At 41.3% G+C, this 18,724-nt stretch overlaps 1 protein-coding gene across 8 annotated transcripts in view; it reads right to left on the reverse strand.

The window, feature by feature from the left end:
* Cenpj (centromere protein J) overlaps positions 1-11,938 on the reverse strand; it is a 115,366-nt gene extending 103,428 nt beyond the window's left edge. For 5 of the 8 annotated variants that reach the window (XM_045145967.1, XM_045145969.1, XM_045145968.1 and 2 more), the window contains exons 1-4: positions 11,878-11,938; positions 4,828-4,951; positions 3,858-4,364; positions 2,808-2,931 (exon numbers count right to left, since the gene is read on the reverse strand). In XM_045145967.1, the coding sequence (XP_045001902.1) occupies positions 2,808-2,931; positions 3,858-4,298 (565 nt within the window). In that variant the 5' untranslated portion in view covers positions 4,299-4,364; positions 4,828-4,951; positions 11,878-11,938. Of the gene's footprint in view, positions 1-2,807; positions 2,932-3,857; positions 4,365-4,827; positions 4,952-11,805 lie in introns of all 8 variants that reach the window. The other 3 variants (XM_045145966.1, XM_045145965.1, XM_045145971.1) reach the window with 3 other exon arrangements.
* Between the last annotated feature and the right edge of the window lie 6,786 nt (positions 11,939-18,724).

Here is an 18,724-nt window from a genome sequence, read left to right on the forward strand (position 1 = left end):
GACAACCTGACATGATGCTCACACATGTGCAATAGTGGCACATGACCACAGTGGGTAACCAACTGCTCTTGATTTGGCTAACTGATCTACTCAATGGAACAGAACCCATAGCTGGAGATGGGAAACAAGTCAGAACCATATCCAAAAAACAAGCCCGGTCTCCACTATCAAGCTCCCAACAATCATGGGCTATAAGAGGACCTACACCTATTAAATGATCTCTAAAATAATAGTGGTTATACCATTTATCTGGTGCTGACTTCGCTCTCAGTTGAAGAATTTGCTTCTCTTTTTCAGATGAACGCAGATCCTGAGGACAGAATCAGCCCATCGCACCTCAACATGGCCCCAGCTGAAACCAAGAGTAACTGGGGAAATGAGCAAGAGTGCTGCTTTCTTGGTGAACCTGGTAGCAGCACAAAGGTGAAGGAGATAGACACAGAGAACACTCAACTACTACAAAACCAGATATCCAGACACACAGAGGCTCCCAAGACTTCATCGTTGAAGTAGACCCAAAACGAACTCAACATGACTCAGGGAAACTTGCAGAAGAGGGGGCAGAAACATTGTTAGAGCCACAAGTTGGGTCATTATGCACAGACATTGCCTCGTACACATAACTGATGGCTAACCCTACCTACAACCCATATTCCCCAATGAGCAGGGTCCCTGTGGAGGGGGGAGGACAGGGAGGAGACTAACAATGGTACTAACATAATTGTATATACATTGTGTACATAACTAATTTTAAAAAAAAAAGAAAAAGAAAATTTTCAATATCCCTAACCATTAAGGAAATGCAAATTAAAACAACCATGAGATTCTACCTTATTCCAGTAAGGACAGCAAGCATTAAAAAATCTAACAATGGCCAGGCATGGTGGCGCACACCTTTAATCCCAGCACTTGGGAGGCAGAGGTAGGAGGATCGCTGTGAGTTCAAGGCCACCCTGAAACGCCATAGTGAATTCCAGGTCAGCCTGGGCTAGAGTGAAACCTTACCTCAAAAAACCATAAAAAAAAAAAAAAAAAAATCTAACAATGGGCTGGAGAGATGGTGTGGCAGTTAAGCACTTGCCTATGAAGCCTAGGACCCCAGTTCGAGGCTTGATTCCCCAGGACCCACACTGGCCAGATGCACAAGGGGGCGCACGCATCTGGAGTTTGCAGTGGCTGGAGGACCTGGCACACCCATTCTCTCTCTCTGCCTCTGTCTGTCACTTTCAAATAAATAAATAAATAATAAGCAAAAAAAAAAAATTAACAAGTAGTCAGGCATGGTAGCACACACCTTTAATCCCAGCACTCTGGAGGCAGAGGTAGGAGAGCCATGAGTTCAAGGCCACCTGAGACTACACAGTGAATTCCACCAGCTTCAAAAATGCGTTTTTTTAAAAAGATTTTTTAGGCTGGTCGTGGTGGCACACATCTTTAGTTCCAGCACTCGTGAGAAGAATTGCCATGAGTTTGAGGCCACCCTGAGACTATGTAGTAAATTCCAGGTCAGCCTGGACCAGAGTGAGACCCTACCTCAAAAAAAAAAAAAAAAAAAAAATCTAATAAGAACAAATGTTGGTGAGGATGTGGGGAAAAAGGAACCCCCATCCACTGTTGGTGGGAATGTAAACTTGTACAACCATTATGGAAATCAATATGAAGATTCCTGGAAAAGATGAACATATAGCTACCAACAGACCTAGTTATTCCCTTACTGGGCATTTATCCTAAATGTTCCATGCTTCACTACAGAGATATCTGTTCAACCATGACCATAGCTGCTCAATTCAGTATAGCTAAGAACTGGAATCAACCCAGGTGCCCATCATTGGGTGAAAAACAAAGTTTTGGTACATTTATAGAATAGAATTCTACTCAGCAGTAAGAAAAAATGATACAATGAAATTTGCAGAAAAAATGGACAGACTTGGAACAGTTCGTCCTCAGCAAAATCACAGAAAGACAAACACTGCATGGACCCACTTATCTGTGGTTCTAAGATGGACCAGTTGCTGACATACCTGGTAGGCAACTCAAGGCCCAGACAACAGTGATGGAAGGCTTTAGGGGGAGGGAAAGGGGAGGATAGGGAAAAGCAAGCACAAAACTAAATCTAAAATGAACTGATACCATATAGAAACCTTTCTCCTTGAAGAGAGACTAAAAGATATATCCCTCAATAGGGCAACAGGAGTTATCTATACCCTATGTATGCGTGCAGAGGTCAGAGAACACTGGATATCTTCCTCTAGTACTCAACCACATATTTCCTGGAGATAGTCTCTTACTGAACTTGGAATGGAGCCCCAGTCAATACTCCTCACAGGATTATGGGTATGGCATGTGTGGCCATGCCCAGCTATTGATGGGTGTGCTAGAGAATTGTACTTATTAGGCCATCTCAGGCCCTCTTGAACCCTCATGCTTGTACAGCAAGTCCTCTTACCCACTGAGCCATCTCCCTAGCCCTAGCTCCCCACTCTTTAAATCAATAAATGCTGGTTGGGGTTGTAGTTCAATGGTAGAGTGTATGCTTAGCATATATAAGGTCTTGGGTTCAGGCCGTAGCACCAAATACATAAATAATACAAGACTATCTCTAAGCAGGGAAACACTCCAGAATGCCTGAGCTCTTTCTGGTCTGTGTTATTACAGCACTACCAATTCACACTTATATACCTGACCCTGAAGAAAATGAAGTTTCCAACATAATAAAGGAATGGTAGAAATAAATCTGCCAGGAAAAGGTTAGAAGTCTATGTGTGTCTCCTCATACTAACCAACAATCCTATGCAAGTAAAACATACCTGGATATATGTGCTGCCTAGATACCATGCTGAGCAGCTTCTCCTGTTCCTCCATGAGCCTCTGCAGTTGCTCTAGCTGCTGCCTCTTCAGTTCTTCCTGCTTCTTTTGCTGTACTTCTTTCAGCTTTTTAAATGTAAAATTAAACTAGCTTTATACGTTTTCATGATACTTGCTACTTCTATTTATCTAATCCCCTCCCATCTCCCTTCTCAGATCTTCCCTGATGAAGAATTTCAGAGAAGGATCCCCCAGTGAATAAATCTGCCACTACAACTCCAAAATCTAATTTCTTCTAAAGGAAATCTTATTGGTATAACAATTAAGAAACAGAAAAAGGGCTGGAGAGACGGCTTAGTGGTTGAGGTGCTTGCATGCAAAGCCAAAGGACCATGTTCGTTGTTGTTTTGTTTTCCGAGGTAGTGTTTCGCTCTAGTCCATTGCCCAGGACCCACATAAGGCAGATGCACAAGGTGGTACATGCATCTGGAGGTCATTTGCAGTGGCTGGATGCCCTGGCACACACATTTTCTGTCTCTCTCTCTACCTCTCTGTCTCTCAAATAAATTTTTAAAAAGAAAGAAAAAATTATACCAATTCTGTGAATCTCACAATAGGATGAGTATCAGGACATCTACATTTTTTTCTTCTTGTTTTTTCTCAAGGTAGGGTCTTACTCTAGCCTAGGCTGACCTGAAACTCACTCTTTAGTCCCAGGCTGGCCTAAAACTCACAGTGATCCTCCTACCTCTGCCTCCCAAGTGCTGGGATTAAAGGTGTGTGCCACCACACACAGCCTCAACATTTTTATCCTAGTATCTGATCAGCCACTTATAACTTAGTTTTTATCAAATGAAATAGATATGAAGCTTCTTAATTGTTATAACCTACATATTAAACACATTTTAACATTTCACATTAGATAAAAGAAAATTCCTGATATTTTGAGCATTACAGAGTACAGGGTTCTCAAGAAACAAGAGGATAGATGACTTGCAACCAATCACATGATACTTGTAATAACAAATATATTGGGCCAAATTCTAATGTACCTGCTCAAGTTTTTTAAAAAGTGGGTCTTTATAAGTCACTTCTTTAGATTCACTCACAAAATCTGGCATAAAGTCATTTTTGTTATTTTCCTGGTATCCAGTTGCATCTTGATCTGCCAGTATTTGTGGCTCCTTCTTAACTAAAGGAAATACTGTCAGGGCTTCACACTTTTCTGACTGCAATTTAATAGGGTTTTCAGACCCCAATTTTTGTACTTCATGAAGTGAATCTTCTTCACTAGTAAAACTGAAACTAGTTGAAAAATGTGTGCCTTTAACAGGAAAGCTGGTAGAAGCATCTGTAGTTGCTTGCTTATCTTGATCTGCTTCCAAAATAGGAAATCGATTTAATATGACCCCAGCCCGAGCAGAACTGGTCATCCACTGGATTAGGAAGTTCTGCCCACTGTTTAATTCTGAAGAGGTTGACATCACCAACATTTCAATCCAATGGCACTACTACATTTAAATAGTGGAAAAGTCAGAACATCTATTGATTTCCAATAACTGTAAATAAAATGAACCAAGAAAAATTATTAGTTAAAATTATTAAATGTATCCCAAACTAGCCCAAATCTCAATCTAACACAAAATTTTAGTCAATACTAAATACACAAAAGAATTTAACCAGCAAGACAACTAAGCAATTAGCTGCAAGATTTGATTGGGGTTTGCCTTCAAAATATCTAAATTGAGCACACACAAGTGAAACCCAAGGGCCCTGGTGATTTAATCATTCAACTGCTGATATTACACTAGTGCTATATTAGTTGGCCTAAGACACCTTGTTCATTACTCAACTATGAAAAAAAAAAAAAAAAACCCTACCAAGTCAGTAACTTCTTCTTTGCCCAATCTAGGAATCTACATTCTCCCAAGTTCTAAAACATGCCCCTCACAGCTTTACCCAAGTTTCCCTTTTCTCCTCTACCCACCACCCCCCCACAACACACACACACAAACCTCTTACCCACAGGCAATTCCATATTTGCATTCCATAAGGTACTTAACATCACTAGTTAGCATTTATCTCAGTATCAATGGGAGTTTGCTTTCATGGTCTTCCAAGTCAAGAAATTCTCTACAACCTAGAACTGTATGTAAAGAGAGCAAAATGTTAAATTTCCCTACGTTTCTTTATACCTAACCTAGAGAAATGTAAGTCAGGAGGCTCTGTTGATGGCAGACAAACAGGAAGGCTCTGCTAATAGCAGGTAAACAAGAGGCTCTGCTGGAATGAATATATTTCCTGGGGCCTGCATTTTTGAGCAAAGTCCTTAAGATAAGTGGGACTCCTGGTCACAGGCCTGCGTCACACCCCCCAGGTGATGCTTCCTAAAGATAAATGAGACTCCTGGTCACAGGCCTACCTGGAACCCTGAGGTGGTGCTTCCTGTAACTGACCAACAGATCTCTTCACAAGTTCCTTTTTTTTTATTTTTATGCCTATAACTGTCATGAGTAAATTGTGATTTAGAGTTTAACACCCATCCCGTTTTTTGTGGGTTTTTTTTTTTCCTAACATCATGTGGTTATTTCCAATAAAAGCTGACACTCTGAACAGTTCAGGGCTGGCCCCCAGAGATTCCCTCTGGGGGCAGACACGATATGCCAGAACTTCTTTTTCCTTTTCTTTTTTACCCAATAAAACTTTGCCACACATTCTGTGAGTCAATGGTCTTACTTGTGCAACACTGGACCCCATAATACATACAGATAGAAGGAACTTAATAAGTGTACTAAAATTAAGTTATAAAAAAATCAGGGACTGGAGAGATGGCTTAGTAGTTAAAAGCACTTGCTTGTAAAACTTGATGGCCAGAATCTGATTCCCCAGTACCCACATAAAGCCAGATGCACAAAGTAGCACATGCATCTGGAGACGGAGGCCCTGGAATGTCTATTCTCTTTGTGTCTCTGTGTCTCTCTGCTTGCAAATAAATAAAAATATTTTAAATTTTAAAAATAAAATAAATTCAGAATAGCCGGTGTGATGATGCATGCCTATGATCCTAGCACTCAGGATGCAAAGGCAAAAAGGACTGAAACAAGTTCCAAGCCATCCTGTCTCAAAAAAAAAAAAAAACAGGAGAGATGGTTTAGCAGTTAAGGTACTTCCCTGCAGAGCCAAAGGGCCCAGATTTGATTCCCTAGTACCCACAGAAAGCCAGATGGACAAGGTGGCACATGTGTATGAATTTCACTTGCAGTGGCTAGAGGCTCTGGGTCACCCATCCACTCTCTTTCTAATAAATAAAAATATTTTTTTAAAAAAGACATTCTTAGCCCTGCTCACACCTTTAATCCCAGCACCTGGATAGCAGAGGTAGGAAAAGAGCCATGAGTTTGAGGCCACCCTGAGACAACATAGTGAATTCCTGGTCAGCCTGGGCTAGAATGAGACCCTCCTCAAAAGAAAGAAAAGAAAATGCTATTCTGTACTATATAGCACTATTTGTGTTCATTCAATATTCACCAACAAAAATTACACTGGATCATACCATAGCAATTATCTGCACAAATAATCAGATTTAGTGGTGAACTTTGCCACTGTACAAAATAAATTCTTAAATATGACATGACAGAAGCTAAGCTATTTCTGATTTTCACCGACTAATATTTGCTGATTTCCTACTCTGTGGTTTTAGGCTTTATGTACATGGCTGTTCATGAGTCAAGAGTCTAATGAGAAAAATAAACAGTATACACTATGCAGAATGTTAAAAAGTATCTGTTCAGGAGAACAATAAGAGGAACTGATTAAGTTTAGGCAGGATAGGCAGAGTGGTCTCATTAAGAAGAAAGTAAAAAGCCAAGGGTGGTGACACATGCCTTTAACCACAGAACATGGGAGACTGAGCTAAGAAGACTGCCTTGAGTTCAAGGCCATCCTGAGCTACAGAGTGAGTTCTAGCCTACACTAAAGCGAGACCCTGACCCCCAAAAACAAAAACAAGGCTGGGCATGAAGGAGCATGACCTTAATCCCAGCACTTGGGAGGCAGAGGTAGGAGGATCACCATGAGTTCATGGCCACCCTGAGACTACATAGTGAATTCCAGGTCAGCCTGGGCTAGAGTGACACCCTACCTCAAAAAAAAAAAAAAAAAAAAAAGCAGTATTTTCTAACAAGTATATTCTCAATAATTAAAAATAAATAAATGAATTGAGGTAATTAGTCCCTTTATTAGAATTAAAAGTCCAATAAAACATTTTTAAATATATTTTGTCCATTTTTTATTTATTTATTTGAGAACGACAGACACAGAAAGACAGAGGGAGAGAGAGAGAATGGGCGTGGCAGGGCTTCCAGTCACTGCAAACAAACTCCACACACGGGCGCCCCCTTGTGCATCTGGCTAACGTGGGACCTGGGGAACTGAGCCTCGAACCAGGATCCTTAGGCTTCACAGGCAAGCGCTTAACCACTAAGCCATCTCTCCAGCCCCAATAAAACATTTTTAAGGGACTGGAGAGATGGCTCAGCAGCTAAACCATTTGCCTGAAATGCCTAAGCATCCAGGTTTAAGTTCTCAGTACCCTTGTAAAGCCAGATGCACAAAGTGGTGCATGGATCTGGAGTTTGTTTACAGTGGCTAGGGCCCTGGCACACCCATTTTCTATCTCTCTATGTCTATGTCTATCTCTCTCTCTCTCTCTTATCTGACTCTCTTTCTGTCAAATAATAAAATACTTTAAAAAAAATATTTTCTTTCTTTTTTCTTTTTGGTTTTTCAAGGTACGGTTTCACTCTAGCTCAGGCTGACCTGGAATTTACTACGTAGTCTCAGGGTGGCCTCAGACTCATGGCAATTCTTCTCCCAAGTGCTAGAACTAAAGATGTGCGCCACCACAGCCAGCCTAAAAAATCTTTTTAAAAAAACGCATTTTGAAGCTGGTTGTGGTAGCACAAGCCTTTAATCCCAGCACTTTGGAGGCTGAGGTAGGAGAATCACTGTGAGTTCAAGGACACCCTGAGACTAATTCCTTGAGCAGCCAAAAAATAGTAATAATAATAATTGGCAAATTAAGAAGAAGAAAAAAGAATCGATTCTATAGTAGTTTGAATAGGTGGCCTCTAATACTGAATATATTTTGTTCATGTTTATTATTATGGTTTGCATCTGCAACCACTTGGCTGGAGGAGGTGTCACTGGGTGGATCTGAAGATGTAGTGGTGGGTTTGAAATTCCAATCTAATGAAATTCCAATCTAAATATATACAAAAGTACCTAGTTCACCTAGAATTCCTAAACTGTGCTGTGTGGTGTAGCTTTTGTCTTGTGGTTTTCTCTCTCTTTTTGGACCTGTGAAAGCAGGGCCAGCTTCTTCTGTCATTATGGAACTTCCCCTAATTCTGTAAGCTTCAATAAATTCCTTTCTTCCATAACTGTGCTTGGTCTGGAAGTTCACCCCAGCAAACCTGAAGCTGTCTGCTACAGATTCCATGGAAAGCGTTCTCAGTAAGGTAAGGAAATGCACAGGAGAATGACAACAGATTTTGCTGATAAAAGGATGGTGGGTGGGTGGGTATGTGTGTGCATGTGCCCGCTTCTGGGGGATTCTCCCACCTCTGCCTCCATCTTAACATAGGCAATTGGAATTACAGATGTTTGCATCATCATGTCCAACTTCATGTGGGTCCTGGCAATCCAAACTCAGGTAGTCATGCTTGAACAGCAAGCATGTCTCTTCAATCCAGGTATAATTTTTAATATTTTGTCTGACAAAAAACCAACTAGATGTAAAAATTTAGTTTCTGTCTTGGCATTATACCACTAGGTAAAAAAACTGGAAGTGGGCTGGAGAGATGGCTTAGTGGTTAAGGTACTTGCCTGCAAAGCCAAAGGATCCAGGCTCACCTCCCCAGTACCCATGTAAGGCCAGATGCACAAGACTCATGTATCTGGAGTTCACTTGCAATGGCGAGAGGTTCTGGTACACAGATATTCTCTCCCCCCACCCATCTACCTCTTTCCCTCTCAAAAATAATTTTTTTAATTATTTTTAGATATCTGGAGGCAATTGAATTTTAAAACAAGAAACTGTAGTACCCCCTTGTTACTTCATTTCACCATATAATACACACTGAAGATGCTTATGCTATTTTCTGAAGCAGAGTCTATGTATAGTATCATGAATATGGCTGTTAAAATTTTTCAGCGTGTATAAATACTATGAAATGGTGACTTTATATAATTATTAAAATACATGGAAGACAATGAACCCTTAGGTTCATATACATAATATATATTGCCAAGGCTTCCTGGTTGACGTGTGGACGTTTTACATTGGCTTACTGTACTACTAATTCCAACTTAAGTAACTCAGTGGTTGAGTTGTATGTATATCATGTGCTAGGCCCTGGTTTTGATCCCCCCACGCTGCCAAAAAATACACACACACACACACACACACACACACACACACACCACATTCTTAGTACAAAAACAATGCTTTTCAGCCACTCAATAAACAAATACAAAAAAGGCAGTCTTGCCGGGTATAGTGGCGCATACCTTTAATCCCAGCACTCAGGAGGCAGAGGTAGGAGGATCGCCATGAGTTCGAGGCCACCCTGACACTACATAGTGAATTCCTGGTCAGCCTGAGCTAGAGTGAGTCCCTACTCCAAAAAACAAAAAAACAAAAAAAGACAGCCTAGTTTGTTTTCTCACATACCACGCTGTCCGAACCACAGCCACTAAAGCACTTAAAAGAAAAAATAGTTACTGCAGGTAATAATATGGATGACTACTAATGAGTAAAAGTCACACAGAATTACACAGTATGTATTTCCACTAGCATAAATTTCACCAATTGCAAGAGGCAGGAAGACTACAGTTACAGAAGTCAGAATACCCAGAAAGACAGGGGCGGGTAATGACCAGGAAGGGGCTCTTGCCTTCAGGGCATGTACACACTGGGCTGTACACTTAAAGTTAGCATGTGTTGCAGGATATGTTACTCCTGAATAGTAATTTCTTTTAAATCTGTTCTAAGAAAGCAAGTAAGTTGGAAACTTATCTAAAAAGGTAAGGAGCTGGGCATATTGGTGCACACCTTTAATCCTGGCATTCCGGAGGGGAGGCAGAGGTCATGACTTCAAGACCACCCTAAGACTACATAGTGAATTTCAGGTCAGCCTGGACTACAGCAAGACCCTACCTCAAAAAAAAAAAAAAAAAAAGGTAAGGAATTTTCAGGGAAATTTGTTAAATTTCAACCACCTTAGCAGAAACTCGTTTAAAATTAAAGTTAAGTGGCCGGGCATGATGGCGCAGGCCTTTAATCCCAGCACTCAGAAGGCAGAGGTAGGAGGCTTGCTGTGAGTTCAAGGCCAACCTGAGACTACATAGTGAATTCCAGGTCAGCCTGTATACAGTGAAATCTTACCTGGAAAAAAAAAAAAAATTAAAGTTTAAAGTGCCGCACACATGAAATCTTAGCACTGGGGAGGCTAAGGCAGGAGAATCACCACAATTTGAGGCCAGACTGGACTCAAATAAGTGCCAGGATGCCTGGGCAAGGATGAGACCCTGTCTCAAGAGAACAAAACAAATAAAATAAAAATCCAAGTTTAATAAGGAGGTAAGTTATGAAGTCATCTGTAATATGGAAAATGTCAAAAATTCCTTACTAGACTGAAGTGCAATATTGATGACATTTTTACCCAGGTTTTTAAAAACAATAAAATCTCGTAACTTTCACTTCTATTTCATTCTTTTTTGTTGTTGTTTATTTTTATTTATTTATTTGAGAGCGACAGACAGACAGAGAAAGAGGCAGAGAGAGAGAGAGGAGAGTGGGCACGCCAGGGCTTCCAGCCACTGCAAATAAACTCCAGACGCGTGCGCTCCCTTGTGCATCTGGCTAACGTGGGTCGTGGGGAATCGAACCCTGAACCTGGGTCCTTAGGCTTCACAGGCAAGTGCTTAACTGCTAAGCCATCTCTCCAGCCCCTATTTCATTCTTATGGTCATTTAAAAAATGTATTTAATATAAAAATAAAATCTTTAAAAAAAATGTATTTAATGCCAGCATGAAGTACAGAAATACTGCCTCACAGCCGGGCTTGTTGGCACAGAGTTGTGCCAGTGCTACATAGCGATCAACTGTCTAATAAACTAAAATAAATAATTTTTAAAACCTATTCCCCTCGAATCTGCTAATACCTCGGTAAAGAACATATAAAGTGTCTAGAAAGGAACACGATGTGAACACATTTAAACCTGAGGAACATGTTCATGAAACTGTATGCATTACTGTTCGTTAACTGTTCTCAACAAACCTGCTTTTTAAAAATACGAGTAAACCGGGCATGGTAGTGCACGCCTTTAATCCCAGCACTTGGGAGGCAGAGGTAGGAGGATCCCTGTGAGTTCGAGGCCACCCTGGGCTAGAGCGTGACCCTACTTCTAACCCCCCCAAAAAATAATAATAAAATAAATAAAAATAATAAATAATAAAAATCTGAGTAACTAAAGCCCTTGAAATCTTTAACGCAATATGAAGAAGAAAAAGAAGAGATTCTCCACGCTTGTGAAAGGCAACACTTTGAAACGTAAGTTTATGAACTGCAAGTTAATAGGTTCATCCCGACATAAATACACTTTTGAAAGGTACAAAAAAAAAAAAAAAAAAAGGGTTTCCGAGAAGTAAAAGAAAAGAGGCCCAGCTCAAGGACAGCAAGCAGCGCCACCGAGGCCACAGTAAGGAAACTGGGCCCCAGTGCATCAGAGCATCATCCTGCAGTCCTCCCAGCCCAAGAGACCCGGAAGTCCTGGGAGCAACAAAGCCCACTAACCCGAGAACCGCCCGCCCGCGCCTTCCCCTGCGCGCTCCGCGGAGCCAGGCCCAAGTCCGAGCTGGGGCCTTCCAGAAGCCAGCCCGCTCAGGAACCGGGCTGCAGACTAGCTCCCTCCCCGCTCCTCTCACCCACAAATTACCCGCTGCGAAACCTCGGCGGCTCAGGCCAAGCCAACCACAGTTACTCTCAGCAGTAGCACCGGAGTACTTACAAATAAGCCGCCACAATCACCTGGCAGCCAAGACTCCGCCAAGCTCTGTTCCGAAGGCTACTGGGAAATGTAGTTTTCAAGACCCCACCCCCACCCCTTGTGCGCTTGCGCACAGGCATCCTTGTGCCCATGCAAACTACAATTCCCGGAAATGGCTGGACAGATGTTACCAAGGAGATGCATTTTGCGCTGCCTTCTGCCCTGACTTCCCGCGCTGTGCACTTAGTGGCGGGGGTGAAGTTGAGAGTTAACTTCAGGGGTGAGCAAATGGCACCCACCCTTGACATCTTTAAGATGAAACAGGAACCCGCCTGTGTGCCAGGAGCACCAAACTAAGACCTAACCTAGAAAAGGATTTGGAAGTATTTTTGTTAATTTTGCTTTCTTCTTTTGCTGGATTTCACTTAACAATTACCTGCTCAATAACATTTGTTGTTTTTCTTTTTCTTTTTCGAGATAGGGTCTCACTCTAACTCAGGCTGACCTGAAATTCACTATGTTGTCTCAGGGTGGCCTCGAACCTCCTACCTCTGCCTCCCCAGTGCTGTCATTAAAAGTGCACCACCACACCCGGCTTAATTTCCCACTTATAATCAAGAAAAATACTGTTTATTTTAAGTTCCTGTTACCCTAAATTCCTTAGACGATTTCTATCTCCTACCAATAACCACTTTGGTAGAAAAGAAGCTAAAAGTTGAACTGATTCACTAGTTACTGTAAGAGTTAATTGCTGAAGAGCTAAACCTTATCTTTGCCAACAGATGGAAAAATCCCAAAGAAGGAAATGTCTAGAAAGAGCCCAAGTGAATGATAAGAAGGAAAAATGGTTTAGGCTAAAACAAAGTAAAATGGAGTTCATTGATAGGGGTACCTGACTACAGAAATGATTGATACACAAATTGCCACATCTAGTTTGTTCACTTATCATTCCCCTTGGCAATGAAAACTATAAAATGGAAATGAAATCTCAGCACAGGGCTAAAGCTTCTTTGGAGAGCTGCTTGAAGCTCTTTGTACCTCCCACTCACCCTACCCCCATCGTGATAAACTCCTCTACTTTCATTCTAGCATTGGAGTGATCTTTCGAGAGAATTTCTATATCTCTGGAGGCCCCAAGGAAATTTTCCTTCTCCACAACCAGGGTTTGTCAGGAAGGACTGCTGTTCCTGGGCCTCCCAGCCTGCCAAAGGTCCCTGGGAAGCACACATCCCTGACATGATTGCAAGGTCCCTTTCCAGATGGCCCACGGAGTCTGTGAAGGCCAGGACCAGTTTCTGAGTGGAAGGAGATGAGGCTGAGTAGATGTCTGAACCAGGTAAGAATTCTCGTGAGGAAATTGGAAATTGAGGTCATGACTAGTCAGGTCTAAAGGAGCGAGCGTGGACTGATCCCCATAAGTGGAGGAATTGCCAAGCCTCCATACTGCTGCAAGGTGACAACCCCCTTTCCATCACGGTGACTGATGGTATTCAGTCGCAGTAACTAGTTAGATAAGACCAATGTTGCTCAGTCTCTGTAACAAGGTGCTTAGTCAGGGTTATGAATGGAATTAGATAAGAAAAATTGTTTAAACTCTGAATGAATGTGAGAGGGGGAAATGGTCATCTGGTGTCTGTATGAAAAGTACACTTGATGTGAATGTGAATACATGTAGGCATGTGGTTCACAGCCCCACAGCTGCAGAATGGCTTTGTTTTTGTGTCTGTTCTGTAGCACTAACACAGTAGGAAGTTCATTGTGAGGGAAGTCCTCCACCAAGCCCACTGTCTTAGACTGCACAGTCTAAAACAAACCATACTTCAGAAGGGAATATTCAGATTATAATACTAAGATGACACTAGAAAAATTAAAGGCCTTTGTAAATTAGGAAAGCTACCTTTTAATGTTTCCCAAAGGAAACACTGAAAGTAACTAAGATTATAGATGGAGAAAAATGCAAGATTCTCCTACTCCTAAAAGTTATAAAATGGCAAGATTAGGGACCTGCCCTGTAGCCCAGAAAGAAATCCAAAACTCTTCCTGGAAAAAACACTCAACTAGAATCAGAACAAAAACTTCAAGGCCAGAGATCAACTCCACACAGGTGCTTCCTAACACTCTCCAGTAATGAGAAACTGGCTGGCAAAATTTAAAATTGTCAAAACCCAAGGCCACAGAAAAGGAGGGTAAAGGAAGGTAATGTTGCCTGGGCAACTGAGAGAAATTCCACCAGCTGGGGCCTAACAATGAGGAAGAAATTAAATGATAGAAAAGATAAGCCAAGATAAAGGTCTCAATGCAAGGTTTTAGAAATGCTTGAGCTAAACTAATGTGATGAAAGTCACTCAAGTCCTAAACGCAACCGTATACCTATCAAAGAGGAGGGAAAGACCTCTACAATTATAGAGAAAGGTTATGCTGCCCTGCTGTATTCCCCAAGAGCAGAAGTTCAATCAAGAATAGGGACTTCCAGTTAAGATGGTGGCATAGGTACCATGCCAAAGCAGCCTGGGGGGGGGGGGGGGAGAGAACAAAAAAACTCAGCAAAATACACACTTTTATTAAAAAGTGAGGTGTATAGGAAATTGAAGCAGCAGCAGAGAAGTAGAAGAGAGCCAGAGCATCCAGAGGCCGCACAGACTGACAAAAGCAGCCCGGCAGCTCTGCCAACCACGGCAGTGGCAGCAGTGGCGGTGGCGCACCAGAAAGCCACCAGGCTAGGCTGGGGCCACAGGAAAAACCAGGTGAGGGGAGGTTCCACTCACATCAGAGCTCTCCGCAACTCAAGAAACGTGAAGGGAGAGTGGAAGTGAGCAATGGAGGAGCAGAACACGAGGTAGAAGAACACATGGAACAGCGAGAGAACCAGAGCAGCTGCAGCTTCCTCCCCTCCCCCACTGCCTGAGCCCAGCTCCAGCGAACACAGCAGCAGTCCTGGGACTCAGCCACGCCAACTTGAGCTGACAGCGGGACCCAAGCAGGAGCAGAGTCCGGCAGCAACATCAGCGGCTCCAGCCCCAGCAGCAGTGGCCCCAGCAGCAGCAGATACAATAGCGGCAGCAGCTCCAGAGGCAGCAGCAGCAGATCCACATGCAGCACCTTCAGTGACAGCAGCAGTGATGGACCCAACAGCAGCAGCTTCAGCAGCAGCAGCGACAGATCCAGCAACAGCAACTTTACCAACAGCAGTTCTGGCAGCAGGGGTGATGATCTGCCGGGCCACACTTGCCAGGCTAGGTTTGCCCCACAGGAAAAGAAAGTACCCAGCACCAGAAATCAGAACAGCAGCACGATGAACCAGGCAGCAACTTGACTGAGGCCAAAATCATCCAAGGAAACTGGGATTGCACCAGGGAAGGGTATCACATGGTCACAAGCTGACTTGGATCCCTCAACAGACCAGAAATCTTAACCTCTTTGTTGATAGAGGATCTGGTTGTTATAATAACTACTCTGGCATACAAACTTGGGGCTGTTTTTGATTGAATGTATACAGTGTTTAGTTAACTTTTAGAATCTACCTGTATTTTATTCCACTCAGCCTACTTGAATACTCCCATAGCAGGGAAATTCAACCCCTAGGAATACCATTGTAGATACTCTGAGAGTCTTAAGAGCCACACCTAACACCTTAAGCTCCTACCCTAAAAATATATAACATCAAATCAATTGATACAGCTAAGAATACCCAGCTAGCTAGAAAATCCAATCATTAACTTAATCCAAGATGCAAAAAAATATACATTATAACACAAGAAACATGAAAAAGCAAGACGATATAAATCCACCTAAAAGTATTAATGCATCAGAAATGTCCTCCAGTGAGAACGACTTAGAGGAAGTGCCTGAGAAAGATGTCAAAAGAATGATTGTAAATATATTCAATGAGGTCAAAGAACAAACCAAAGGAATCAAAGAGGAAATCAAAGGAATCAAAGAGGAAATCAAAGAAGATGCAGGACAACAATTTAATGAAATAAAGAAGGCAATACAAGACATAAATAAGGAAATAGAAATAATAAAGAAAAACCAGTCAGAATTACTAGCAATGAAGAACACAGTTAATGAAATAAAAAACTCTGTAGAAAATCTCACCAGTAGAATATATGAAGGAGAGGACAGAATATCTAAGCTAGAAGACCAGGTGGCAGATCTAATACAGTCCAACAAAAAGAAAGACAAACTTATAGAAAAGTATGAGTGGGAATTTCAAGATATTCGGGACACTATGAAAAGATCAAATATTAGAATTCAGGGCATAGTAGAAAGAGAAGAATTCCACTCAAAAGGCATAGTAGGCATCTTCAACAAAAGCACAGAAGGAAGTTTCCCCCAAATTGGGAAAGAGGTGCCAATGCAGATACAGGAAGCCTTTAGAACCCCAGCCAGACAAAACCTGGAAAGAACCTCTCCTCGCCATATTATAATCAAACTTCCAAACACACACACCAAAGAAAAAATATTGAAAGCAGTTAAAGAGAAAAATCAAGTTACCTACAAAGCAAGCCCATCAGGATTATAGCACATTATTCAACACAAACTTTAACATCCAGAGAGGCTTGGAGTGATATATTCCAAGTTCTGAAAGATAACAACTGTCAACCAAGGTTTCTTTATCCTGCAAAAATATCCATTTAAATAGATGGAGAAATAAGGATATTCCATGACAAAAGCAGGCTAAAGGAGTATTTGAAGATAAAACAAGCTCTACAGAAAATACTTGATAGAATCCCCCATGCTGAAGAAAAGGAAAAGCACACATATAAGGAACCTAGAAAAAAGAAGCAATACTCAAATACTAGTTAACACAAGAGAGCACAGGTAGAACCGGAACCACAAACACACACAAAAAAATGGCAAACATAAATACACACCTTTCAATAATATCTCTTAATAACAACGGTCTCCATGCCCCAATAAAAAGACATAGGTTTGCAAACTGGGTTGAAAAGCAGGACCCTACAATTTGTTGTCTCCAAGAAACTCAGCTTTCTACAAAGAATAGACATTATCTTAGGATGAAATGTTGGAAAATGGTGTTTCAAGCAAATGGGCCTAGAAAACAATCTGGGATTGCTATCCTAATATCTGACAAGGTAGACTTTAGTCCAACATTAGTCAAGAAAGATAAGGAAGGTCACTTTATATTGATTAAGGGCACACTCCAACAGGAGGACATTACAATCCTAAACATATATGCACCTAACATGGGGGCTCCCAAATTCATCAAACAAACACTATTAGAACTAAAGTCACAGATAACACCAAACACAGTGGTGGTGGGTGACTTTAACACCCCACTCTCATCAATTGACAAGTCATCCCAGGAAAAATAAACAGAGAGGCATCAGGACTAAATGAGGTCATAGAAGGAATGGACCTAACAGATATATACAGGACATTTCATCCAAAGGCTAGAGAATATACATTCTTCTCAGCAGCACATGGAACATTCTCTAAAATAGACCATATATTAGGACACAAAGCAAATCTTAACAAATTAGAGAAAATTGAAATAATTCCTTGCATTCTATCTGACCACAATGGAATTAAACTATAAATCAGTAGCAAGAAAGGCTATAGAACATACATAAAATCATGGAAACTAAACAATACACTACTAAATGATGGTCAATGAAGAAATCAAGAAGGGGGCTGGAGAGATGGCTTAGCGGTTAAGTGCTTGCCTGTGAAGCCTAAGGACCCCGGTTCGAGGCTCAGTTCCCCAGGTCCCACGTTAGCCAGATGCACAAGGGGGCGCACGCCTCTGGAGTTCCTTTGCAGTGGCTGGAGGCCCTGGCGCGCCCATTCTCTCTCTCTCTCCCTGTATCTGTCTTTCTCTCTATGTCTGTCGCTCTCAAATAAATAAATAAAAAATGAACAAAAAAAAAATTAAAAAAAAAAAGAAATCAAGAAGGAAATCAAAAAATTTATACAGTCAAACGATAATGAGAACACAACATATCAAAATCTCTGGGACACAATGAAGGCAGTTCTAAGAGGTAAATTTATAGCCTTAAGTGACTATATTAAGAAATTAGAGGGCTGGAGAGCTGGTTTAGCGGTTAAGCAATTGCCTGTGAAGCCTAAGGACCCCGGTTCAAGGCTTGATTCCACAGGACCCACATTAGCCCAGGTGCACAAGGGAGCACACATGTCTGGAGTTTGCAGTGGCTGGAGGCCCTTGAGCACCCATTCTCCCCAACCCCCTCTCTCTCTCTTTCTGTTGCTCTCAAATAAATGAATAAAATATATTTTAAAAAAGGAAAAAGAAATTAGAGATGGGGAGGTAATATGATGGAGAATGGAATTTCAAAGGGGAAAGTGGGGGGGGGGGAGGGAGGGAATTACCATGGGATTTTTTTTATAATCATGGAAAATGCTAATAAAAATTAAAAAAGAAATTAGAAAGTTCGCAAGAAAATGACCTAATGCTTCACCTTAAAGCCTTGGAAAAAGAAGAACAAGGCAAACCAAAAATCAGTAGTCGGGAAGAAATAATAAAGATTAGGGCAGAAATTAATGAAATAGAAACAACAACAACAACAAAAAAAAAATCCAAAGAATTAATGAAACAAAGAGTTGGTTCTTTGAAAGGATAAACAAGATTGATAAACCTGTAGCAAATCTGACCAAAAGAAAGAGAGAAGAGACACAAATTAATAAAATCAGAGATGAAAAAGGTAACATCACAACAGATTCCAGAGAAATTCAAAAAATCATAGGGACATACTATAAAAGAATATACTCCACAAAGTATGAAAATCTGAAAGAAATGGATGATTTTCTTGATTTATATGACCTACCTAAATTAAATCAAAATGACATTAATCACTTAAATAGATCTATACCAAACATGGAGTTCCGA

Source organism: Jaculus jaculus, chromosome 3, assembly GCF_020740685.1.
Source record: "Jaculus jaculus isolate mJacJac1 chromosome 3, mJacJac1.mat.Y.cur, whole genome shotgun sequence".
Classification (NCBI taxonomy): domain Eukaryota; kingdom Metazoa; phylum Chordata; class Mammalia; order Rodentia; family Dipodidae; genus Jaculus; species Jaculus jaculus.